This window comes from Oncorhynchus masou, chromosome 29, assembly GCF_036934945.1.
Source record: "Oncorhynchus masou masou isolate Uvic2021 chromosome 29, UVic_Omas_1.1, whole genome shotgun sequence".
Taxonomy (NCBI): Eukaryota; Metazoa; Chordata; class Actinopteri; order Salmoniformes; family Salmonidae; genus Oncorhynchus; species Oncorhynchus masou.
Genome location: NC_088240.1, coordinates 2,669,304 through 2,695,763, shown reverse-complemented (window position 1 = coordinate 2,695,763; position 26,460 = coordinate 2,669,304). Strand labels below are relative to the sequence as shown.

The 26,460-nt window shown below is 45.4% G+C and overlaps 1 protein-coding gene across 1 annotated transcript; it reads right to left on the bottom strand.

Moving 5' to 3' along the window:
* Positions 1-1,598: 1,598 nt before the first annotated feature.
* Positions 1,599-17,855, bottom strand: LOC135521391 (melanoregulin-like). The gene is made up of 4 exons (XM_064947292.1): positions 17,649-17,855; positions 10,430-10,520; positions 3,774-3,946; positions 1,599-2,881 (listed from the first exon to the last, which is right to left on the bottom strand). Exons 1-4 carry the CDS (start codon positions 17,853-17,855, stop codon positions 2,798-2,800), a joined length of 555 nt encoding a protein of 184 aa, XP_064803364.1. The 3' UTR covers positions 1,599-2,797.
* Between the last annotated feature and the right edge of the window lie 8,605 nt (positions 17,856-26,460).

Below are 26,460 nucleotides of genomic sequence, written 5' to 3'. Positions count from 1 at the left end.
AACAATGCTAACCTCCCCTGTTATTGTAATGGTGAGAGGTTAGAGATCATATCCCCCAAACAATGCTAACCTCCCCTGTTATTGGTAATGGTGAGAGGTTAGAGATCATACCCCCAAACAATGCTAACCTCCTCTGTTATTGGTAATGGTGAGAGGTTAGAGATCATACCCCCAAACAATGCTAACCTCCCCTGTTATTGTAATGGTGAGAGGTTAGATCATACCCCCAAACAATGCTAACCTCCCCTGTTATTGTAATGGTGAGAGGTTATGCTAACCTCCCCTGTTATTGGTAATGGTGAGAGGTTAGATCATACCCCCAAACAATGCTAACCTCCCCTGTTATTGGTAATGGTGAGAGGTTAGATCATACCCCCCAAACAATGCTAACCTCCCCTGTTATTGTAATGGTGAGAGGTTAGATCATATCCCCCAAACAATGCTAACCTCCCCTGTTATTGTAATGGTGAGAGGTTAGATCATACCCCCAAACAATGCTAACCTCCTCTGTTATTGTAATGGTGAGAGGTTAGAGATCATGTCCCCCAAACAATGCTAACCTCCTCTGTTATTGTAATGGTGAGAGGTTAGAGATCATGTCCCCCAAACAATGCTAACCTCCCCTGTTATTGTAATGGTGAGAGCTTTGCAAATCTTGGGGGTATTTAAATATATATATATTATTTATTTGAACTAAATTAAACAAGTGATAGACAACAATACAGATTAAAAACACATTTTTGAAAATGGTGTGCAGGTGTGGTTGGAAGCCCAAGGGCTTATATGAAAACCTCACCACAAAACACTATATACTATAAATAAGTACAAAAACAGATGACAAAAATCTACAAATTATAAATGTATATATTTATTTATCAGTAATCAAGTACACTGTACATCAAGTGTAATAAATATACTGCAACTGCCAGATATCCAGCCATCTGTCATCCATCCAGCCATCTGTCATCCAGCCAGCCATCTGTCATCAGTTTTGTAACCCGGGTGTGAAGATTTTGTGACCCGGGTGTGAAGGTTTTGTGAACATGGCTTGAAGGTTTTGTGACCCGGGTGTGAGGGTTTTGTGACCCGGGTGTGAAGGTTTTGTGACCCTGACGTGAAGGTTTTGTGACCCTGACGTGAAGGTTTTGTAACCCGGGTGTGAAGGTTTTGTGACCCTGGCTTGAAGGTTTTGTGACCCGGGTGTGAAGGTTTTGTGACCCGGGTGTGAAGGTTTTGTGACCCTGACGTGAAGGTTGGGTGACCCTAACATGAAGGTTTTGTGACCCTGACGTGAAGGTTTTGTGACCCTAACATGAAGGTTTTGTGACCCTGACGTGAAGGTTTTGTGACCCTGACGTGAAGGTTTTGTGACCCTGACATGAAGGTTTTGTGACCCGGACGTGAATGTTTTGTGACCCGAACGTGAAGGTTTTGTGTCCCTGACGTGAAGGTTTTGTGACCCGGGCGTGAAGGTTTTGTGACTCGGGCGTGAAGGTTTTGTGACCCTGACGTGAAGGTTTTGTGACCCTGACATGAAGGTTTTCTGACTCGGGCGTGAAGGTTTTGTGAACCGGGCATGAAGGTTTTGTGACCCTGACGTGAAGGTTTTGTGACCCTGACGTGAAGGTTTTGTGACCCGGGTGTGAAGGTTTTGTGACCCGGGCGTGAAGGTTTTGTGACCCTGGCATGAAGGTTTTGTGACCCTGACGTGAAGGTTTTGTGACCCTGACGTGAAGGTTTTGTGACCATGATGTGAAGGTTTTGTAACCCGGGCGTGAAGGTTTTGTGACCCTAACATGAAGGTTTTGTGACCCTAACATGAAGGTTTTGTGACCCTAACATGAAGGTTTTGTGACCCTGACGTGAAGATTTGTGACCCTAACATGAAGGTTTTGTGTCCCTGACGTGAAGGTTTTGTGACCCTGGCGTGAAGGTTTTGTGACCCGGGTGTGAAGGTTTTGTGACCCGGACGTGAAGGTTTTGTGTCCCTGACGTGAAGGTTTTGTGACCCGGATGTGAAGGTTTTGTGACCCGGGCATGAAGGTTTTGTGACCCTGACGTGAAGGTTTTGTGACCCTGGCGTGAAGGTCTTGTGACCCGGGCGTGAAGATTTTGTGACCCCGGGCGTGAAGGTTTTGTGACCCTGGCGTGAAGGTTTTGTGACCCAGGCGTGAAGGTTTTGTGACCCTGGCGTGAAGATTTTGTGACCCCGGGTGTGAAGGTTTTGTGACCCGGGCGTGAAGATTTTGTGACCCCGGGCGTGAAGATTTTGTGACCCCGGGCGTGAAGGTTTTGTGATCCTGAGGTCATGCTGGCCTTCTGCCTGGGTTGTCTACTCGTGGATGAGGACAAACTGCGCTCTCTACTGGTCAGATAATGCCGGTACATGATATGCCTCTCCATCTGCATTGCTTGTTGTTTTGGGGTTTTAGGCTGGGTTTCTATACAGAACTTTGTGACATCGGCTGATGTAAAAAGGGCTTTATAAATACATTTGATTGAAATACCAGCAGCTGTGACACGAACTGTCTGTTCAGATGACATTGATAGACATCGAGAGAATCAATTTAGTTAGTCAATTAAATGTTTAGTTCTTGCCATAACAATACTGAAACTATGAAACACAACAACGTGTATAGAAAATGACTTTTGTAGGTACATTAGACGTTCTAATATAAAATGTGAGGAGGTCAGTTAGAATCAGTTAAAGGGACGTCCGGGATCTTCACATTCCTTCTAGTGCCGGTAGGAGGAGCACAAAACATCCTCTCTCCATTCTGTCTCTCCATTCTGGCTCTCATTCACAACTCTCGCTCTTTGGGTATTTCTCCTTCGCCAGTCTGATGAAATCCTCTGCACTATCCAGAGACACCAAGCGATCCTGGTAGAGGAGAAGAGAGGAGAGATGGCAGGAGAAGTAAGGAGAGGAGAGAAGGGAGGAGAAGAGAGGAGAGATGGCAGGAGAAGTAAGGAGAGGAGAGAAGGGAGGAGAAGAGGAAGGAGAAGTAAGGAGAGGAGAGAAGGGAGGGGAAGAGAGGAGAAGAGGAAGGAGAAGTAAGGAGAGGAGAGAAGGGAGGAGAAGAGAGGAGAAGAGGAAGGAGAAGTGGGACAAGAAGAGAGGGAGAGGAGGGAGGAGAAGAGGAGGGAGGAGAAGAGGAGAAGAAGGAGAGGCGGAGAAGAGAGAATGAGAAGAGAGGAGGGGGAGAACAGAGGAAAGGAGGGAGGAGAGGTGGAGAAGAGAGAATGAGAAGAGAGGAGGGAGGAGAGGTGGAGAAGAGAGAATGAGAAGAGAGGAGGGGGAGAACAGAGGAAAGGAGGGAGGAGAGGTGGAGAAGAGAGAATGAGAAGAGAGGAGGGAGGAGAGGTGGAGAAGAGAAGAAAGGAGGAGAAGATAGGATGGAGGAGAGAATGAGAAGAGAGTAGAGGGGGAGAACAGAGGAAAGGAGGGAGGAGAGGTGAGAAGAGAATGAGAAGAGAGGAATGGAGGAGAAGAGAGGAGAGAATGAGAAGAGAGGAATGGAGGAGAAGAGAGGAGGGAGGAGAGAAAACAACAAGTAGACATTAGTAGCTTGAATATTTCTCCCCTTCATTATTGTCCATTGATTACCCCCCTCCTTGTAAATAGGTGTGTGTGTGTGTGTGTGTGTGTGTGTGTGTGTGTGTGTGTGTGTGTGTGTGTGTGTGTGTGTGTGTGTGTGTGTGTGTGTGTGTGTGTGTGTGTGTGTGTGTGTGTGTGTGTGTGGTGTGTGCTCGTAGCAGTAGGACAGCAGTACCATAACAAAGAGGTATCTGTCTGTGCTAGCCACTCCTCGTGGGAACAAACTAGAGTGGTCCAGAGTGGTCTGTAACAGCTGTCTGGCTCTGTTCAGGTTATCCGATTCACTCAGTGTTGTCTGTAACAGCTGTCTGTTCACCGTCAGGAGAGAGTCAACCTCACGCTGGTAGCCTATAGGGGACACAAGCACAAATACAAGCAACCCGGCCCGGAGACGCCACATAGAATCAACAATTAGAATGTTCAGCTCAATAATACTGCAACTAAAACACTGTGTTCAAAACATTGTGTTCAGGGGTTGGAAAAAGGCATTGACCCAGTGCACAACACAAGCATTGGACTCCTCAGAATGTTAATACACATCTATGTCAAATGGAGACTGATTTTGCACAGTGCTCTGTTGTTGTGTTTTGTTGAGACGGCTGAAATGAAGGAACACGACAAGAACGATGCTTTCACTCCCTTTACTGTTTTCCCCACATCTTTGTTGTGTCGGATTCACGTTGGTTTAATATTGTCATTTATTATGTCAATAATCTACACAAAATACTCTGTAATGTCAAAGCGGAAGAAAATTATAACATTTGAAGAAAAAAATAAAATAAATATATGTGTGTGAAAAAAAAAAATTAAGCACTAATAAATGTATATGTTGATTTGATAAGTATTCAACCTCTTGAGTCAATACTTTGTTGAATCACCTTTGGCAACGTTTACAGTTTGTCTGGGTAAGTCTCTACGAGCTTTACACACCTGGATTATGCAACATTTGCCCATTTATTCTTTTATAAATTCTTCAAACTCTATCAAATTGTTTGTTGATCATTGCTAGACAACCATTTTCAGGTCTTGCCATAGATTTCCAAGCAGATTTAAGTCAAAACTGTAACTCATTAACACTCACTGACTTCTTGGTAAACAACTCCATTGTAGAGTTGGCCTTGTGTTTTATGTTTGTCACGAATATTACCGAAGGTGACTCCCCTTCTGGTTCGGTTGGCGCTCGGGCGGTCGTCGTCGCCGGTCTACTAGCTGCCACCGATCCATTGTTCTGTGTTCGTTTGGTTTTGTCTAATTGGTTTCACCTGTTTCTTGTTTGGTTGTTAGGGTGGGGTTATTTAAGTTAGTTCAGCCCGCTTCTGTTTGTGTGGGCTTGCTCATCTGTATGTGTTAGAGTGGTTAGTGGTTTTTATTTTTTATTTTATTTTTATTTTATTTATTTTTTCTTCGCTGTCCTTTATTTTTTCACATTTTGTTGTTCGTGTGATTTTCTGGGCATTAAAGCGTGTTTTTCCCGTATCCTTTTGCTCTCTACTCCACACCTATTCACTCATGTACCGTTACAATGTTGTTGTCCTGCTGAAATGTGAGTTAATCTCAGAGTGTCTGGTGGAAAGCAGACTGAACCAGGTTCAGGATTTAGCATGTGCTTAGCCCAATTCTGTTTATTTTTTATCCTGAAAAATTCCCCAGTTCTTAACGATTACAAGCAAACCCATAACATGATGCAGCCACCAATATGCTTGAGAAAATATGGAGAGTGGTACTCAGTAATGTGTTGTATTGGATTTGCCCCAAACATAAGACTTTCTATTCAGGACAAAAAGTGAATTGCTTTGCCATATTTTTTGCAGTTTAACTTTAGTGCCTTGTTGCAAACAGGATGCATGTTTTGGAATATTTTTATTCTGTAAGGGCTTCCTTCTTTTCACTCTGTCATTTAGATTAGTATTGTGGAGTAACTACAATGTTGTTGATTCATCCTCAGTGTCCAATCACATCCATTAAACTCTGTAACTGTTTTAATGTCACCATTGGTCTCATGGTGAAATCTGATCGGTTTCCTTCCTCTCCGGCAACTGAGTTAGGAAGGACACCTGTATCATTGTAGGGACTGTGTGTATTGATGCACCATCCAAAGTGTAATTAATAACTTCACCAACCTCAAAGGGATATTCAATGTCTGCTTTTTATTTTTATTTTATCCATCTACCAATTTGTGCCCTTCTTTGCATTGGAAAACCTCCCTGGTCTCTGTGGTTGAATCTGTATTTGAAATTCACTGCTCGACTGAGGGACCTTACAGATAATTGTATGTGTGAGGTACAGCGATGAGGTAGTCATTCAAACATCATGTTAAATACTGTTGTTGCACACAGAGTCCATGCAACTCATTATGTGACGTGTAAAGCACATTTTTACTACTAAACATATTTAGGTTTTACCATAACGAAGGGGTTGAATTGTCTCAAGATTACATTTTTAAATAATTTGTAAAGAAAATTCTAAAAACCTAATTCCCCTTTGACATTATGGGGTATTGTGTGTAGGCCAGTGACCAACAATCTCAATTTCATTCATTTTAAATTCAGGAACCTCTACAGGATTGGTGGGTCCCCGCGGGATGGTTGAGCTAAGGTAGGCTAATGTGATTAGCATGAGGTTGTAAGTAACAAGAACATTTCCCAGGACATAGACATATCTGATGTTGGAAGAAAGCTTAAATTCTTGTTTATCTAACTGCGCTGTCCATTTTACAGTAGCCATTACAGTGAGGGAATAGCATGTTATTGTTTGAGGAGAGTGCACAGTTATGAACTTGAAAAGGTATTAATAAAGAAATTAGGCACATTTGGGCAGTCTTGATACAAAATGAACAGAAATGCAATGGTTCATTGGATCAGTCTAAAACTTTGCACATACACTGCTGCCATCTAGGGGCCAAAATCTAAATTGTGCCTGGGCTGGAATAATACATTATGGCCTTTCTCATCCATTTCAAAGATGATGGTAGAAAAAAAACAAAATATTGGTTGTTTTTTCTTTGTATTATCTTTTACCAGATCCATTGTGTTATATTCTCCTACATTAATTTCACATGTCCACAAACCTCAAAGTGTTTCCTTTCAAATGGTATCAGAAATATGCATATCCTTGCTTCAGGGCCTGAGCTACAGGCAGTTAGATTTGGTTATGACATTTTAGGCGGAAAAAAAAGAGTCCAATCCTTAATTAATTTTAACCCAACAAAATGTGGAAAAAATCAAGATGTGTGAATACTTTCTGAAGGCCATGTACATAGAGAGCAGCAGAAAGGAAAATGTTAAGGAATTGAGATTTGAAGCGAGGAGATTATCTCTACAAACTTTATCTGACCTAGCTGTGTTAGAATCTGAAGAGAGGATATTATCTCTACAAACATTATCTGACCTAGCTGTATTAGAATCTGAAGAGAGGAGATTATTGATCTGACCTAGCTGTGTTAGAATCTGAAGAGAGGAGTAGAATCTGAAGAGAGGAGATTATCTCTACAAACGTGATCTGACCTAGCTGTGTTAGAATCTGAAGAGAGGAGATTATCTCTACAAACGTGATCTGACCTAGCTGTGTTAGAATCTGAAGAGAGGAGATTATCTCTACAAACGTGATCTGACCTAACTGTGTTAGAATCTGAAGAGAGGAGATTATCTCTACAAACGTGATCTGACCTACGTGCTGTGTTAGAATCTGAAGAGAGGAGATTATCTCTACTGTGTTAAACTGAAGAGAGGAGATTATCTGACCTAGCTGTGTTAGAATCTGAAGAGAGGAGATTATCTCTACTAATATAATAATAATAATAATAATAATAATAATAATAATAATATATCCCATTTAGCAGACGCTTTTGTCCAAAGCGACTTACAAGTCAGCTGGGGCCACTACTTTTACATATGGGTGGCCCCAGTGGGAATCGAACCCACGACGCTTGGCGTTGCAAGCGCCATGCTCTACCGACTGAGCCACACAGGACTCTACAACGTGATCTGACCTAGCTGTGTTAGAATCTGAAGAGAGGAGATTATCTCTACAAACGTGATCTGACCTAGCTGTGTTAGTTGAAGAGGAGATTAATCTGAAGAAGAGAGGAGATTATCTCTACAAACGTGATCTGACCTAGCTGTGTTAGAATCTGAAGAGAGGAGATTATCTCTACAAACGTGATCTGACCTAGCTGTGTTAGAATCTGAAGAGAGGAGATTATCTCTACAAACGTGATCTGACCTAGCTGTGTTAGAATCTGAAGAGAGGAGATTATACAAACGTGATCTGACCAAAGCTGTATTAGAATCTGAAGAGAGGAGATTACTCTACAAACGTGATCTGACCTAGCTGTGTTAGAATCTGAAGAGAGGAGATTATCTCTACAAACGTGATCTGACCTAGCTGTGTTAGAATCTGAAGAGAGGAGATTATCTCTACAAACGTGATCTGACCTAGCTGTATTAGAATCTGAAGAGAGGAGATTATCTCTACAAACGTGATCTGACCTAGCTGTATTAGAATCTGAAGAGAGGAGATTATCTCTACAAACGTGATCTGACCTAGCTGTATTAGAATCTGAAGAGAGGAGATTATCTCTACAAACGTGATCTGACCTAGCTGTGTTAGAATCTGAAGAGAGGAGATTATCTTACAAACGTGATCTGACCTAGCTGTATTAGAATCTGAAGAGAGGAGATTATCTCTACAAACGTGATCTGACCTAGCTGTATTAGAATCTGAAGAGAGGAGATTATCTCTACAAACGTGATCTGATAGCTGTATTAGAATCTAGCTGTATTAGAATCTGAAGAGAGGAGATTATCTCTACAAACGTGATCTGACCTAGCTGTATTAGAATCTGAAGAGAGGAGATTATCTCTACAAACGTGATCTGACCTAGCTGTGTTAGAATCTGAAGAGAGGAGATTATCTCTACAAACGTGATCTGACCTAGCTGTGTTAGAATCTGAAGAGAGGAGATTATCTCTACAAACGTGATCTGACCTAGCTGTGTTAGAATCTGAAGAGAGGAGATTATCTCTACAAACGTGATCTGACCTAGCTGTGTTAGAATCTGAAGAGAGGAGATTATCTCTACAAACGTGATCTGACCTAGCTGTGTTAGAATCTGAAGAGAGGAGATTATCTCTACAAACGTGCTGTGTTAGAATCTGAAGAGAGGAGATTATCTCTACAAACGTGATCTGACCTAGCTGTGTTAGAATCTGAAGAGAGGAGATTATCTCTACAAACGTGATCTGACCTAGCTGTGTTAGAATCTGAAGAGAGGAGATTATCTCTACAAACGTGATCTGACCTAGCTGTGTTAGAATCTGAAGAGAGGAGATTATCTCTACAAACGTGATCTGACCTAGCTGTGTTAGAATCTGAAGAGAGGAGATTATCTCTACAAACGTGATCTGACCTAGCTGTGTTAGAATCTGAAGAGAGGAGATTATCTCTACAAACGTGATCTGACCTAGCTGTGTTAGAATCTGAAGAGAGGAGATTATCTCTACAAACGTGATCTGACCTAGCTGTGTTAGAATCTGAAGAGAGGAGATTATCTCTACAAACGTGATCTGACCTAGCTGTGTTAGAATCTGAAGAGAGGAGATTATCTCTACAAACGTGATCTGACCTAGCTGTGTTAGAATCTGAAGAGAGGAGATTATCTCTACAAACGTGATCTGACCTAGCTGTGTTAGAAGCTGTGTCAGAACCTCTGAAGAGAGCTGGAGATTATCTCTACAAACGTGATCTGACCTAGCTGTGTTAGAATCTGAAGAGAGGAGATTATCTCTACAAACGTGATCTGACCTAGCTGTGTTAGAATCTGAAGAGAGGAGATTATCTCTACAAACGTGATCTGACCTAGCTGTGTTAGAATCTGAAGAGAGGAGATTATCTCTACAAACGTGATCTGACCTAGCTGTATTAGAATCTGAAGAGAGGAGATTATCTCTACAAACGTGATCTGACCTAGCTGTGTTAGAATCTGAAGAGAGGAGATTATCTCTACAAACGTGATCTGACCTAGCTGTATAAGAATCTGAAGAGAGGAGATTATCTCTACAAACGTGATCTGACCTAGCTGTGTTAGAATCTGAAGAGAGGAGATTATCTCTACAAACGTGATCTGACCTAGCTGTGTTAGAATCTGAAGAGAGGAGATTATCTCTACAAACGTGATCTGACCTAGCTGTGTTATCTGAATCTGAAGAGAGGAGATTATCTCTACAAACGTGATCTGACCTAGCTGTGTTAGAATCTGAAGAGAGGAGATTATCTCTACAAACGTGATCTGACCTAGCTGTGTTAGAATCTGAAGAGAGGAGATTATCTCTACAAACGTGATCTGACCTAGCTGTGTTAGAATCTGAAGAGAGGAGATTATCTCTACAAACGTGATCTGACCTAGCTGTGTTAGAATCTGAAGAGAGGAGATTATCTCTACAAACGTGATCTGACCTAGCTGTGTTAGAATCTGAAGAGAGGAGATTATCTCTACAAACGTGATCTGACCTAGCTGTGTTAGAATCTGAAGAGAGGAGATTATCTCTACAAACGTGATCTGACCTAGCTGTGTTAGAATCTGAAGAGAGGAGATTATCTCTACAAACGTGATCTGACCTAGCTGTGTTAGAATCTGAAGAGAGGAGATTATCTCTACAAACGTGATCTGACCTATCTGTGTTAGAATCTGAAGAGAGGAGATTATCTCTACAAACGTGATCTGACCTAGCTGTGTTAGAATCTGAAGAGAGGAGATTATCTCTACAAACGTGATCTGACCTAGCTGTGTTAGAATCTGAAGAGAGGAGATTATCTCTACAAACGTGATCTGACCTAGCTGTGTCAGAATCTTCTTCCATCGGCTGCTGATCTCTCGTTTGGTGTACCTCAGACTGTGGATGTCATAGTTGAGCTTCTCCCACTCCTGATAAACACACACACACACACACACACACACACACACACACACACACACACACTAAAACACAGAAACAGCCCAGATAGCACACATGCATCTCGCCGACGTCGAGAGGGCGGCTATGAGTGTGGGAGGACAAAATGCAGGCGCGTCACGCGGCCTCTCGGCATCGCCGTCACGCGGTCGCTCAGCAACGCCGTCACGCGGCCGCTCGGCATCGCCGTAGATCGTGTAGACTTCTCAAATTGTGTGTCACAATGCTTGAATATCTGCCTTCTCTCAAACATGTTCGATGTCATGGTTGGGGCATCATTTTTATCAGAGATATGTAGAAGGCTTATAGGCTCAAATAAATGTTTACCACCAATTTATTATTATCTAAATACATTTTTAGGTCCATAAACATAAACCGTTTTATTATTGCCAGTATAATTTAGCTTATAATCATTCTTATATTTTCCATTCAAATGCGATGTTTACACTCATTTGGTAAAGGGTCATTCAAATCGTGTAGTGAAACAGTATTTACCGTTGGATCCGACCTGAAATAAAAAGGTATTTTTGTGTCGTCTGTCGAGCATCTTTGACATGGGTGACATTTGGCACCGTCCCAAACAACGGCCGAAGGGCGAATGCGACGTCTTGCCAACGTGTAAATGCTCTCTGTACTACAAGTACATGTATGCATCGGGCCGACGAGGTGTCGGTGTGCTATCTGGGGCAGAGGTAAAGTTGTTGTTAATAGTTCAACTGCTGGCTGATATATCTCAGTCCCAAGGCATCGCTAACACAATGAGTCAGGGTCCTGCGCTGTTATTCTCAACATAGGGCCTGTTGTGTCCACCGCAGCAACAATGCTGACCTGACCATTTCATACGTCGATTATCCTTTCACTTCAGGAATCCGTGCACTGATAGTTTCTAGAGATCACATGTCACAGGTGATTGCTCATAGGCCTTTTTTGTGTGGCTTTTACAGAGTAAAGAAAAATACACAAATATATCAATATATCACACAAGAAAAGAAAGTTAAAAACAACAGCCCAGTAAGCACGGACCGACACATCTGCATTTTGGACGTCTTTTTTGGTCTTGATTTCCACATCCACGGAAGATGTTTTTTGGACCAGTTTGGCCTAATCTGAACCAATCATACACGTCTATGTTTGGTTCAGATTTGGTCCGTTCTGGACCAGCATTGATTTGACCCAAACATAGACGGGAGTTGGCAAGACAGCAGAAACAGATCTGAGAAGTGGTTAGGCCATCACCGAGACTAACTCAACCTGGTAAGGTGGTCCCCTTCTAGGCCATCACCGAGACTAGCTCAACCTGGTAAGGTGGTCCCCTTTAAGGCCGTGGAAGATGGACGCCTTCTAGGTCGTAGTAAGATGGACCCCTTCTAGGCCGTGGAAGATGGACGCCTTCTAGGCCGTGGTAAGATGGACCCTTCTAGGCCGTGGAAGATGGACGCCTTCTAGGCCGTGGTAAGATGGACCCTTCTAGGCCGTGGAAGATGGACGCCTTCTAGGCCGTGTAAGATGGACCCTTCTAGGCCGTGGAAGATGGACGCCTTCTAGGCCGTGGTAAGATGGACCCCTTTCTAGGCCTTGGAAGATGGTCCCCTTTCTACGCCTTGGTAAGATGGACCCCTTTCTAGGCCTTGGAAGATGGTCCCCTTTCTACGCCTTGGTAAGATGGACCCCTTTCTAGGCCTTGGAAGATGGTCCCCTTTCTACGCCTTGGTAAGATGGACCCTTTCTAGGCCTTGGAAGATGGTCCCCTTTCTACGCCTTGGTAATATGGACCCCATTCTAGGCCTTGGAAGATGGTCCCCTTTCTACGCCTTGGTAAGATGGACCCCTTTCTAGGCCTTGGAAGATGGTCCCCTTTCTACGCCTTGGTAAGATGGACCCCTTTCTAGGCCTTGGAAGATGGTCCCTTTCTATAAACATGATGCTGCCCTGAGAGTGAGAAATGTACAGAGAAGACCAAACTGAGTGTGTGCTCATGCGCATATCTCTAACTCAGAGGGTTTATTATTCTTAATCCCCAGCCTGGACTCCGTAGGACTCTAATCCCCAGCCTGGCCTCCGTAGGACTCTAATCCCCAGCCTGGCCTCCGTAGGACTCTAATCCCCAGCCTGGCCTCCGTAGGACTCTAATCCTCAGCCTGGCCTCCGTAGGACTCTAATCCCCAGCCTGGCCTCCGTAGGACTCTAATCCCCAGCCTGGACTCCGTAGGACTCTAATCCCCAGCCTGGCCTCCGTAGGACTCTAATCCCCAGCCTGGACTCCGTAGGACTCTAATCCCCAGCCTGGACTCCGTAGGACTCTAATCCCCAGCCTGGACTCCGTAGGACTCTAATCCCCAGCCTAGACTCGGTAGGACTCTAATCCCCAGCCTGGACTCCGTAGGACTCTAAATCCTCAGCTCGGCCTCCGTAGGACTCTAAATCCTCAGCTCGGCCTCCGTAGGACTCTAATCCCCAGCCTAGACTCCGTAGGACTCTAATACCCAGCCTGGACTCCGTAGGACTCTAATCCCCAGCCTGGAATCCGTAGGACTCTAATACCCAGCCTGGACTCCGTAGGACTCTAAATCCTCAGCTCGGTCTCCGTAGGACTCTAAATCCTCAGCTCGGCCTCCGTAGGACTCTAATCCCCAGCCTAGACTCCGTAGGACTCTAATACCCAGCCTGGCCTCCGTAGGACTCTAATCCCCAGCCTGGCCTCCGTAGGACTCTAATCCCCAGCCTGGACTCCGTCGGAATCTAATCCCCAGCCTGGACTCCGTCGGAATCTAATCCCCAGCCTGGACTCCGTCGGACTCTAATCCCCAGCCTGGTCTCCGTCGGACTCTAATCCCCAGCCTGGACTCCGTCGGACTCTAATCCCCAGCCTGGACTCCGTCGGACTCTAATCCCCAGCCTGGACTCCGTCGGACTCTAATCCCCAGCCTGGACTCCGTCGGACTCTAATCCCCAGCCTGGACTCCGTAGGACTCTAATCCCCAGCCTGGACTCCGTAGGACTCTAATCCCCAGCCTGGACTCCGTTGGACTCTAATCCCCAGCCTGGACTCCGTTGGACTCTATCCCCAGCCTGGACTCCGTCGGACTCTAATCCCCAGCCTGGACTCCGTCGGACTCTAATCCCCAGCCTGGACTCCGTCGGACTCTAATCCCCAGCCTGGACTCCGTCGGACTCTAATCCCCAGCCTGGACTCCGTCGGACTCTAATCCCCAGCCTGGACTCCGTCGGACTCTAATCCCCAGCCTGGACTCCGTAGGACTCTAATCCCCAGCCTGGACTCCGTAGGACTCTAAATCCTCAGCTCGGCCTCCGTAGGACTCTAAATCCTCAGCTCGGCCTCCGTAGGACTCTAATCCCCAGCCTAGACTCCGTAGGACTCTAATACCCAGCCTGGACTCCGAAGGACTCTAATCCCCAGCCTAGACTCCGTAGGACTCTAATCCCCAGCCTAGACTCCGTAGGACTCCAATCCCCAGCCTAGACTCCGTAGGACTCCAATCCCCAGCCTGGACTCCGTAGGACTCTAATCCCCAGCCTAGACTCCGTAGGACTCTAATACCCAGCCTGGACTCCGAAGGACTCTAATCCCCAGTGATGTCAGCAGTGACCAACACTTCAGCTCCGTGATGTCAGCAGTGACACCTATAACATAACACCTATAACATGTGTATAACATAACACCTATAACATGTGTATAACATAACACCTATAACATGTGTATAACATAACACCTATAACATGTGTATAACATAACACCTATAACATGTGTATAACATAACACCTATAACACGTGTATAACATAACACCTATAACACATGTATAACATAACACTATTAACACATGTATAACATAACACCTATAACGTGTATAACATAACACCTATAACAAGTGTATAACATAACACCTATAACATGTGCACAGCTCATTTGCGTAACCTAGGACCTAGAGAGAAGGGGCGGAAGGATATGGACTGACTATCAGAGGACAGAGAGGGGGCGGAAGGATATGGACTGACTATCAGGACAGAGAGGAGGCGGAAGGATATGGACTGACTACCAGAGGACAGAGAAGGGGCGGAAGGATATGGACTGACTATCAGAGGACAGAGAAGGGGCGGAAGGATATGGACTGACTATCAGAGGACAGAGAAGGGGCAGAAGGATATGGACTGACTATCAGAGGACAGAGAAGGGGCGGAAGGATATGGACTGACTACCAGAGGACAGAGAGGAGGCGGAAGGATATGGACTGACTATCAGAGGACAGAGAAGGGGTGGAAGGATATGGACTGACCATCAGAGGACAGAGAAGGGGTGGAAGGATATGGACTGACTACCAGAGGACAGAGAAGGGGCGGAAGGATATGGACTGACTATCAGAGGACAGAGAAGGAGCAGAAGGATATGGACTGACCATCAGAGGACAGAGAAGGGGCGGGAGGATATGGACTGACTACCAGAGGACAGAGAAGGGGCGGAAGGATATGGACTGACTACCAGAGGACAGAGAAGGAGCAGAAGGATATGGACTGACTACCAGAGGACAGAGAGGAGGCGGAAGGATATGGACTGACTACCAGAGGACAGAGAAGGGGCGGAAGGATATGGACTGACCATCAGAGGACAGAGAAGGGGTGGAAGGATATGGACTGACTATCAGAGGACAGAGAGGAGGCGGAAGGATATGGACTGACTATCAGAGGACAGAGAAGGGGTGGAAGGATATGGACTGACTATCAGAGGACAGAGAAGGGGCGGAAGGATATGGACTGACTACCAGAGGACAGAGAGGAGGCGGAAGGATATGGACTGACTATCAGAGGACAGAGAGGAGGCGGAAGGATATGGACTGACTATCAGAGGACAGAGAGGGGGCGGAAGGATATGGACTAATAACAAAGGTTACATGTAGAATGCATATTTACTGAGACCAACCTCCTATCACATTTCTTTTAAAGCTACAATATTTATCATGATAGTTACTCTCTCTCATATCTAATTGGTTGTAGTCTTCAAGTTCCCAGATGTATTTATTGACCTATTCTACACATGTACTGTGTAATAGCAAGGTTAGAGATAGTTTATAGATTAAGTAAAAACCAAAGGGCCTTGTCGTCAGTGGTGGGAAAAGTGTCCAATTGTCATACTTGAGTAAAAGTAAAGATACCTGAATAGAAATGACTCAAGTGAAAAGTAACCCAGTAAAATACTACTTGAGTAAAAGTATTTGGTTTTAAGTATACTTAACTATCAACAGTAGGTGTATGTGACCAATAACATTTGATTTGATTTAAGTGTAATTGCAAAAATATGCTTAAGTATCTAATGTAAAAGTAAAAGTATAAATCATTTCACATTACTTATATTAAGCAAACCATTTAAAACATGTACAAACTCGGCATTTGTGTTTAGTGAGTCTGTCATATCAGAGACAGTAGGGATGACCAGGGATGTTCTCTGTTTAGTGAGTCCTCCAGATCAGAGGCAGTAGGGATGACCAGGGATGTTCTCTGTTTAGTGAGTCCTCCAGATCAGAGGCAGTAGGGATGACCAGGGATGTTCTCTGTTTAGTGAGTCCTCCAGATCAGAGGCAGTAGGGATGACCAGGGATGTTCTCTGTTTAGTGAGTCCTCCAGATCAGAGACAGTAGGGATGACCAGGGATGTCCTCTGTTTAGTGAGTCCACCAGATCCGAGGCAGTAGGGATGACCAGGGATGTTCTCTGTTTAGTGAGTCCTCCAGATCAGAGGCAGTAGAGATGACCAGGGATGTTCTCTGTTTAGTGAGTCCTCCAGATCAGAGGCAGTAGGGATGTTCTCTGTTTAGTGAGTCCTCCAGATCAGAGGCAGTAGGGATGACCAGGGATGTTCTCTGTTTAGTGAGTCCTCCAGATCAGAGGCAGTAGGGATGACCAGGGATGTTCTCTGTTTAGTGAGTCTTCCAGATCAGAGGCAGTAGGGATGACCAGGGATGTTCTCTGTTTAGTGAGTCCTCCAGATCAGAGGCAGTAGGGATGTTCTCTGTTTAGTGAGTCCTCCAGATCAGAGGCAGTAGGGATGACCAGGGATGTTCTCTGTTTAGTGAGTCCTCCAGATCAGAGGCAGTAGGGATGACCAGGGATGTTCTCTGTTTAGTGAGTCTGCCAGATCAGAGGCAGTAGGGATGACCAGGGATGTTCTCTGTTTAGTGAGTCCTCCAGATCAGAGGCAGTAGGGATGACCAGGGATGTTCTCTGTTTAGTGAGTCCTCCAGATCAGAGGCAGTAGGGATGACCAGGGATGTTCTCTGTTTAGTGAGTCCTCCAGATCAGAGGCAGTAGGGATGACCAGGGATGTTCTCTGTTTAGTGAGTCCTCCAGATCAGAGGCAGTAGGGATGACCAGGGATGTTCTCTGTTTAGTGAGTCCTCCAGATCAGAGGCAGTAGGGATGACCAGGGATGTTCTCTGTTTAGTGAGTCCTCCAGATCAGAGGCAGTAGGGATGACCAGGGATGTTCTCTGTTTAGTGAGTCCTCCAGATCAGAGGCAGTAGGGATGACCAGGGATGTTCTCTGTTTAGTGAGTCCCGCAGATCAGAGGCAGTAGGGATGACCAGGGATGTTCTCTGTTTAGTGAGTCCTCCAGATCAGAGGCAGTACGGATGACCAGGGATGTTCTCTGTTTAGTGAGTCCTCCAGATCAGTGGCAGTAGGGATGACCAGGGATGTTCTCTGTTTAGTGAGTCCTCCAGATCAGAGGCAGTACGGATGACCAGTGATGTTCTGTTGATAAGTGTGTGAAATGGACCATTTTCCTGTGCATTGTCACGAGTTGCGTAGTTTTGTGTGTCATGTAAAATGTATGGAGTATAAGTATATTATTTTCTTTAGGAATGTCGTGAAGTTAAAGTAAAAGCTGTCCAAAATATAAATAGTAAAGTACAGATACCCCCCTCAAAAAACGACTTAAGTCGTACTTCACAGCACTGCTTGTTGTCCAGCAACAGGTTTGAATTAATCTAGTTCACCTTCAGTGTACCTGAGTGGACAGGTTGTGCCCTCACCAAGCTCTGTATCAGGTAGTATCTTTTCCCCAGCTCAGGTGTAGGTCGTGTCGCTCTCACCTCTGTGTACGTATCTGCCTCGTTCCTCATCGTGATAAAGGCTTGGAGCTCTCCGTCCGACTCTGGATCTACCATGGAGGTCCTGGGGCTGCTCCAGGGGATCCACTCCTGCTCCTCTGTCCTCCAAGACAGGCCCTCCTGACCCGGGCTTGGGTCACTGTGGCTGGACATGCAGGCTCTGGAGGTCTGAGTCCTGATGCTCTGCATTTTGGAAGTCTCATATCTGAAGGACCAGAGAGGTGCATTCAAGTTCATGTTGAGGTAGTCTCTCTCTCGTCACAGATTTGGTTCTGGGTGCCCTTATAGTTACAATACCACTCATTTGACTCTGCCTTGCCAATGCTGTGATTCAGGCCAGAAATAGCCTGAACACGTGCTGACTGAGAGATTCTCCTAAACGTAGTCTACATACCAGATTACAGAGGCTTCACAGACGCTGCTTGTCTATGTCTTCGGGCAGTGTGCCAAGATAAAACAAAATAGACTATGCTTTATATATAGATATTTTCCCATTCAGAAGAATCTCTAGATCTGAATGAAATAGACGAGAAGGGATTATCATGCTGTTCTAATAAACCATTTAAAAACAACAACATCATGCACAGACCAAATGTGAAGTGTATCATGAAACAATAATGCTTTTACCGTAACATAGCGTTCATAAAACAATAATACTTTTACCGTAAAATAGCGTTCATAAAAGAATAATACTCTTACCGTAAAATAGCGTTCATAAAATAATAATACTCTTACCGTAACATAGCGTTCATAAAACAATAATACTCTTACCGTAACATAGCGTTCATAAAACAATAATACTCTTACCGTAAAATAGCGTTCATAAAACAATAATACTTTTACCGTAAAATAGCGTTCTTCTCATCTAGGTTCTCATCAAGATTGCAGTAACGCCGCCAACAACAACTATACAACGCCCCCATCAGACCCAAGAACTGTCATCCAGCACATCTGATGATCCGAAGAATATCTTTACAATTTTCCTCAGGTTTTTACCATAAAATAAATATTTTAAGATGTAGCGTAACCAGTGAAGTTCCCAACATTGTGAGCCTGATCTCAGACACAACTCTGAAAACGTCTTGTTTTTCATGGTCTATTGGGGGGCGGGGCGGAGCGCTGAGCACGTGAGTCCATTCAAGAAGCGTGACGGTGTATCTGGAACCCATGAATGGAACATTTATTCAGCCACTGATGGACAATGCTATGAGCTCTGTCCTCTCTCCCTTGTGTTTACTCGTATGTGTCTGTGCTCTGAGAGTATCTATGTAGATGTAACAGTATAATTTTAGACCGTCCCACCGCCCATACCCGGGCACGAACCAGGGACCCTCTGCACACATCAACAACAGTCACCCACGAAGCGTCGTTACCCATCGCTCCACAAAAGCCGCGGCCCTTGCAGAGCAAAGGGGAACACCGACTTCCAAGGTCCTCGGAGCCAGTGACGTCACCGATTGAAACACTATTTAGAGGGCGCCGCCCTGGTGTCCTCCTCAGTCTATAGACTGACCGACGAGGGCTGGAACAAAACCTGGACTGGTGTCCTCCTCAGTCTATAGACTGACCGACGAGAGCTGGAACAAAAACCTGGGCTGGTGTCCTCCACAGTCTATAGACTGACCGACGAGAGCTGGAACAAAAACCTGGACTGGTGTCCTCCTCAGTCTATAGACTGACCGACGAGGGCTGGAACAAAACCTGGACTGGTGTCCTCCTCAGTCTATAGACTGACCGACGAGAGCTGGAACAAAAAACCTGGACTGGTGTCCTCCTCAGTCTATAGACTGACCGACGAGGGCTGGAACATCACTTTTATCAAGGTAGGCTGCACCACTGTATTTACAGTGCATCTAAGATTTGAAGTTCATAGATGACATGTCCGATTACATGTCATTCACAACACAGACGTCATGTTATCGTTCTCCTAGTGATTGGGGTATAATTTGACTGCTGCCGTGACAACTACTGTGGTACTGTCTCTCAGATGTAGGCTCAGGAAGTGACAGAGATTGTAGGGAGCAGGACAGATGAGATCCTCTGTTACCTGACCGTCCACTATTCTGGACAGCTAATACTGCTGTCCTACGGACACACACAGATATACAAGATGGCGCCGGAGAAGAAGGCAGACACCCTCAGATATACAAGATGGCGCCGGAGAAGAAGGCAGACACCCTCAGATATACAAGATGGCGCCAGAGAAGAAGGCAGACACCCTCAGATATACAAGATGGCGCCGGAGAAGAAGGCAGACACCCTCAGATATACAAGATGGCGCCAGAGAAGAAGGCAGACACCCTCAGATATACAAGATGGCGCCAGAGAAGAAGGCAGACACCCTCAGATATACAAGATGGCGCCGGAGAAGAAGGCAGACACCCTCAGATATACAAGATGGCGCCAGAGAAGAAGGCAGACACCCTCAGATATACAAGATGGCGCCAGAGAAGAAGGCAGACACCCTCAGATATACAAGATGGCGCCAGAGAAGAAGGCAGACACCCTCAGATATACAAGATGGCGCCAGAGAAGAAGGCAGACACCCTCAGATATACAAGATGGCGCCAGAGAAGAAGGCAGACACCCTCAGATATACAAGATGGCACCGGAGAAGAAGGCAGACGTTTTACCTGTCCCCAACCGATTGTTTTTTGCTTGTTCATTTGAATTGTTTATACCTTATTTTTAAAAATTATTTTGTACATAATGTTGCCGCTACCGAAAATGACCGAAAATAACTTGTGGACATCAGGACTGTGATGACTCACCACGGACTGGCAGAATCCTTTTTTCCCTTTAACGAGTCTGACGAGGCCGACGTGAATGAACGGCACCGCAGTACCTCCAGGCTCTGATCAGGCCCTATGCCCAGATCCCTGTGATTTTACAGAATGATATACTGCTCTCTCAGGAACAGGCTCAGATCCCTGTGATTTTACAGAATGATATACTGCTCTCCCAGGAACAGGCCCAGATCCCTGTGGTTTTACAGAATGATATACTGCTCTCCCAGGAACAGGCCCAGAACCCTGTGATTTAACAGAATGATATACTGCTCTCCCAGGAATAGGCCCAGATCCCTGTGATTTTACAGAATGATATACTGCTCTCCCAGGAACAGGCCCAGATCCCTGTGATTTTACAGAATGATATACTGCTCTCTCAGGAACAGGCCCAGATCCCTGTGATTTTACAGAATGATATACTGCTCTCCCAGGAACAGGCCCAGATCCCTGTGATTTTACAGAATGATATACTGCTCTCCCAGGAACAGGCCCAGATCCCTGTGGTTTTACAGAATGATATACTGCTCTCCCAGGAACAGGCCCAGATCCCTGTGATTTTACAGAATGATATACTGCTCTCCCAGGAACAGGCCCAGATCCCTGTGATTTTACAGAATGATATACTGCTCTCCCAGGAACAGGCCCAGATCCCTGTGATTTTACAGAATGATATACTGCTCTCCCAGGAACAGGCCCAGATCCCTGTGATTTTACAGAATGATATACTGCTCTCCCAGGAATAGGCCCAGATCCCTGTGATTTTACAGAATGATATACTGCTCTCCCAGGAACAGGCCCAGATCCCTGTGATTTTACAGAATGATATACTGCTCTCCCAGGAACAGGCCCAGATCCCTGTGATTTTACAGAATGATATACTGCTCTCCCAGGAACAGGCCCAGATCCCTGTGATTTTACAGAATGATATACTGCTCTCCCAGGAACAGGCCCAGATCCCTGTGATTTTACAGAATGATATACTGCTCTCCCAGGAACAGGCCCAGATCCCTGTGATTTTACAGAATGATATACTGCTCTCCCAGGAACAGGCCCAGAACCCTGTGATTTTACAGAATGATATACTGCTCTCCCAGGAACAGGCCCAGATCCCTGTGATTTAACAGAATGATATACTGCTCTCCCAGGAACGGGCCCAGATCCCTGTGATTTTACAGAATGATATACTGCTCTCCCAGGAACAGGCCCAGATCCCTGTGATTTTACAGAATGATATACTGCTCTCCCAGTAACAGGCCCAGATCCCTGTGATTTTACAGAATGATATACTGCTCTCCCAGGAACAGGCCCAGATCCCCGTGATTTAACAGAATGATATACTGCTCTCCCAGGAACAGGCCCAGATCCCTGTGATTTAACAGAATGATATACTGCTCTCCCAGGAACAGGCCCAGATCCCTGTGATTTTACAGAATGATATACTGCTCTCCCAGGAACAGGCCCAGATCCCTGTGATTTTACAGAATGATATACTGCTCTCCCAGGAAAATGCCCAGATCCCTGTGATTTTACAGAATGATATACTGCTCTCCCAGGAACAGGACCAGATCCCTGTGATTTTACAGAATGATATACTGCTCTCCCAGGAACAGGCCCAGATCCCTGTGATTTAACAGAATGATATACTGTTCTCCCAGGAACAGGCCCAGATCCCTGTGATTTAACAGAATGATATACTGTTCTCCCAGGAACAGGCCCAGATCCCTGTGGTTTTACAGAATGATATACTGTTCTCCCAGGAACAGGCCCAGATCCCTGTGATTTAACAGAATGATATACTGCTCTCCCAGGAACAGGCCCAGATCCCTGTGATTTTACAGAATGATATACTGCTCTCCCAGGAACAGCCCCAGATCCCTGTGATTTAACAGAATGATATACTGTTCTCCCAGGAACAGGCCCAGATCCCTGTGGTTTTACAGAATGATATACTGTTCTCCCAGGAACAGGCCCAGATCCCTGTGATTTAACAGAATGATATACTGCCCTCCCAGGAACAGGCCCAGATCCCTGTGATTTTACAGAATGATATACTGCTCTCCCAGGAACAGCCCCAGATCCCTGTGATTTTACAGAATGATATACTGCTCTCCCAGGAACAGGACCAGATCCCTGTGATTTTACAGAATGATATACTGCTCTCCCAGGAACAGGCCCAGATCCCTGTGATTTTACAGAATGATATACTGCTCTCCCAGGAACAGGCCCAGATCCCTGTGATTTTACAGAATGATATACTGCTCTCCCAGGAACAGGCCCAGATCCCTGTGATTTTACAGAATGATATACTGCTCTCCCAGGAATAGGCCCAGATCCCTGTGATTATACTGCTCTCCCAGGAACAGGCCCAGATCCCTGTGATTTAACAGAATGATATACTGCTCTCCCAGGAACAGGCCCAGATCCCTGTGATTTTACAGAATGATATACTGTTCTCCCAGGAACAGGCCCAGATCCCTGTGATTTTACAGAATGATATACTGCTCTCCCAGGAACAGGCCCAGATCCCTGTGATTTAACAGAATGATATACTGTTCTCCCAGGAACAGGCCCAGATCCCTGTGATTTTACAGAATGATATACTGCTCTCCCAGTAACAGGACCAGATCCCTGTGATTTTACAGAATGATATACTGCTCTCCCAGGAACAGGCCCAGATCCCTGTGATTTTACAGAATGATATACTGCTCTCCCAGTAACAGGACCAGATCCCTGTGATTTTACAGAATGATATACTGCTCTCCCAGGAACAGGCCCAGATCCCTGTGATTTTACAGAATGATATACTGCTCTCCCAGTAACAGGACCAGATCCCTGTGATTTTACAGAATGATATACTGCTCTCCCAGGAACAGGCCCAGAACCCTGTGATTTTACAGAATGATATACTGTTCTCCCAGGAACAGGCCCAGATCCCTGTGATTTTACAGAATGATATACTGCTCTCCCAGGAACAGGCCCAGATCCCTGTGATTTTACAGAATGATATACTGCTCTCCCAGGAACAGGCCCAGATCCCTGTGATTTTACAGAATGATATACTGTTCTCCCAGGAACAGGCCCAGATCCCTGTGATTTAACAGAATGATATACTGTTCTCCCAGGAACAGCCCCTGATCCCTGTGATTTTACAGAATGATATACTGCTCTCCCAGGAACAGGCCCAGAACCCTGTGATTTTACAGAATGATATACTGCTCTCCCAGGAACAGGACCATATCCCTGTGATTTTACAGAATGATATACTGCTCTCCCAGGAACAGGCCCAGAACCCTGTGATTTTACAGAATGATATACTGCTCTCCCAGGAACAGGCCCAGATCCCTGTGATTTTACAGAATGATATACTGTTCTCCCAGGAACAGGCCCAGATCCCTGTGATTTTACAGAATGATATACTGCTCTCCCAGGAACAGGCCCAGATCCCTGTGATTTTACAGAATGATATACTGCTCTCCCAGGAACAGACCCAGATCCCTGTGATTTTACAGAATGATATACTGTTCTCCCAGGAACAGGCCCAGATCCCTGTGATTTAACAGAATGATATACTGTTCTCCCAGGAACAGCCCCTGATCCCTGTGATTTTACAGAATGATATACTGCTCTCCCAGGAACAGGCCCAGAACCCTGTGATTTTACAGAATGATATACTGCTCTCCCAGGAACAGGCCCAGATCCCTGTGGTTTTACAGAATGATATACTGCTCTCCCAGGAACAGGCCCAGAACCCTGTGATTTAACAGAATGATATACTGCTCTCCCAGGAATAGGCCCAGATCCCTGTGATTTTACAGAATGATATACTGCTCTCCCAGGAATAGGCCCAGATCCCTGTGATTTTACAGAATGATATACTGCTCTCCCAGGAACAGGCCCAGATCCCTGTGATTTTACAGAATGATATACTGCTCTCCCAGGAACAGGCCCAGATCCCTGTGATTTTACAGAATGATATACTGCTCTCCCAGGAACAGGCCCAGATCCCTGTGATTTAACAGAATGATATACTGTTCTCCCAGGAACAGGCCCAGATCCCTGTGATTTTACAGAATGATATACTGCTCTCCCAGTAACAGGACCAGATCCCTGTGATTTTACAGAATGATATACTGCTCTCCCAGGAACAGGCCCAGATCCCTGTGATTTTACAGAATGATATACTGCTCTCCCAGTAACAGGACCAGATCCCTGTGATTTTACAGAATGATATACTGCTCTCCCAGGAACAGGCCCAGATCCCTGTGATTTTACAGAATGATATACTGCTCTCCCAGTAACAGGACCAGATCCCTGTGATTTTACAGAATGATATACTGCTCTCCCAGGAACAGGCCCAGAACCCTGTGATTTTACAGAATGATATACTGTTCTCCCAGGAACAGGCCCAGATCCCTGTGATTTTACAGAATGATATACTGCTCTCCCAGGAACAGGCCCAGATCCCTGTGATTTTACAGAATGATATACTGCTCTCCCAGGAACAGGCCCAGATCCCTGTGATTTTACAGAATGATATACTGTTCTCCCAGGAACAGGCCCAGATCCCTGTGATTTAACAGAATGATATACTGTTCTCCCAGGAACAGCCCCTGATCCCTGTGATTTTACAGAATGATATACTGCTCTCCCAGGAACAGGCCCAGAACCCTGTGATTTTACAGAATGATATACTGCTCTCCCAGGAACAGGACCATATCCCTGTGATTTTACAGAATGATATACTGCTCTCCCAGGAACAGGCCCAGAACCCTGTGATTTTACAGAATGATATACTGCTCTCCCAGGAACAGGCCCAGATCCCTGTGATTTTACAGAATGATATACTGCTCTCCCAGGAATAGGCCCAGATCCCTGTGATTTTACAGAATGATATACTGTTCTCCCAGGAACAGCCCCTGATCCCTGTGATTTTACAGAATGATATACTGCTCTCCCAGGAACAGGCCCAGATCCCTGTAATTTTACAGAATGATATACTGCTCTCCCAGGAACAGGCCCAGATCCCTGTGATTTTACAGAATGATATACTGCTCTCCCAGGAACAGGCCCAGATCCCTGTGATTTTACAGAATGATATACTGTTCTCCCAGGAACAGGCCCAGATCCCTGTGATTTTACAGAATGATATACTGTTCTCCCAGGAACAGCCCCTGATCCCTGTGATTTTACAGAATGATATACTGTTCTCCCAGGAACAGGCCCAGATCCCTGTGATTTTACAGAATGATATACTGCTCTCCCAGGAACAGGCCCAGATCCCTGTGATTTCACAGAATGATATACTGCTCTCCCAGGAACAGGCCCAGATCCCTGTGATTTTACAGAATGATATACTGCTCTCCCAGGAACAGGCCCAGATCCCTGTGATTTTACAGAATGATATACTGCTCTCCCAGGAACAGGCCCAGATCCCTGTGATTTCACAGAATGATATACTGCTCTCCCAGGAACAGGCCCAGATCCCTGTGATTTTACAGAATGATATACTGCTCTCCCAGGAACAGGCCCAGATCCCTGTGATTTTACAGAATGATATACTGCTCTCCCAGGAACAGGCCCAGATCCCTGTGGTTTTACAGAATGATATACTGCTCTCCCAGGAACAGCCCCAGATCCCTGTGATTTAACAGAATGATATACTGCTCTCCCAGGAACAGGCCCAGATCCCTGTGATTTTACAGAATGATATACTGCTCTCCCGGGAACAGGCCCAGATCCCCGTGATTTCACAGAAATATACTGCTTTCTCGGGAACAGGCCCAGATCCTCGTGATTTCACAGAATGATATACTGCTTTCTCGGGAACAGGCCCAGATCCCTGCTATTTCACTGAATGATATACTGCTCTCCCAGGAACAGGCCCAGAACCCTTTGATTTTACAGAATGATATACTGCTCTCCCAGGAACAGGCCCAGATCCCTGTGATTTTACAGAATGATATACTGCTCTCCCAGGAATAGGCCCAGATCCCTGTGATTTTACA

What these genes read in the sequence shown, in the direction of transcription:
- LOC135521391 (XM_064947292.1), bottom strand. Translation starts at nt 17,855, where the DNA reads ATGCAGAGCATCAGGACTCAGACCTCCAGAGCCTGCATGTCCAGCCAC. An exon ending in AGGCAGATACGTACACAGAG is followed by an intron (nt 10,521 to 17,648) that starts GTGAGAGCGACA and finishes TGTGTTTATCAG; the next exon opens with GAGTGGGAGAAGCTCAACTA. An exon ending in GAAGATTCTGACACAGCTAG is followed by an intron (nt 3,947 to 10,429) that starts GTCAGATCACGT and finishes TGTCCCCTATAG; the next exon opens with GCTACCAGCGTGAGGTTGAC.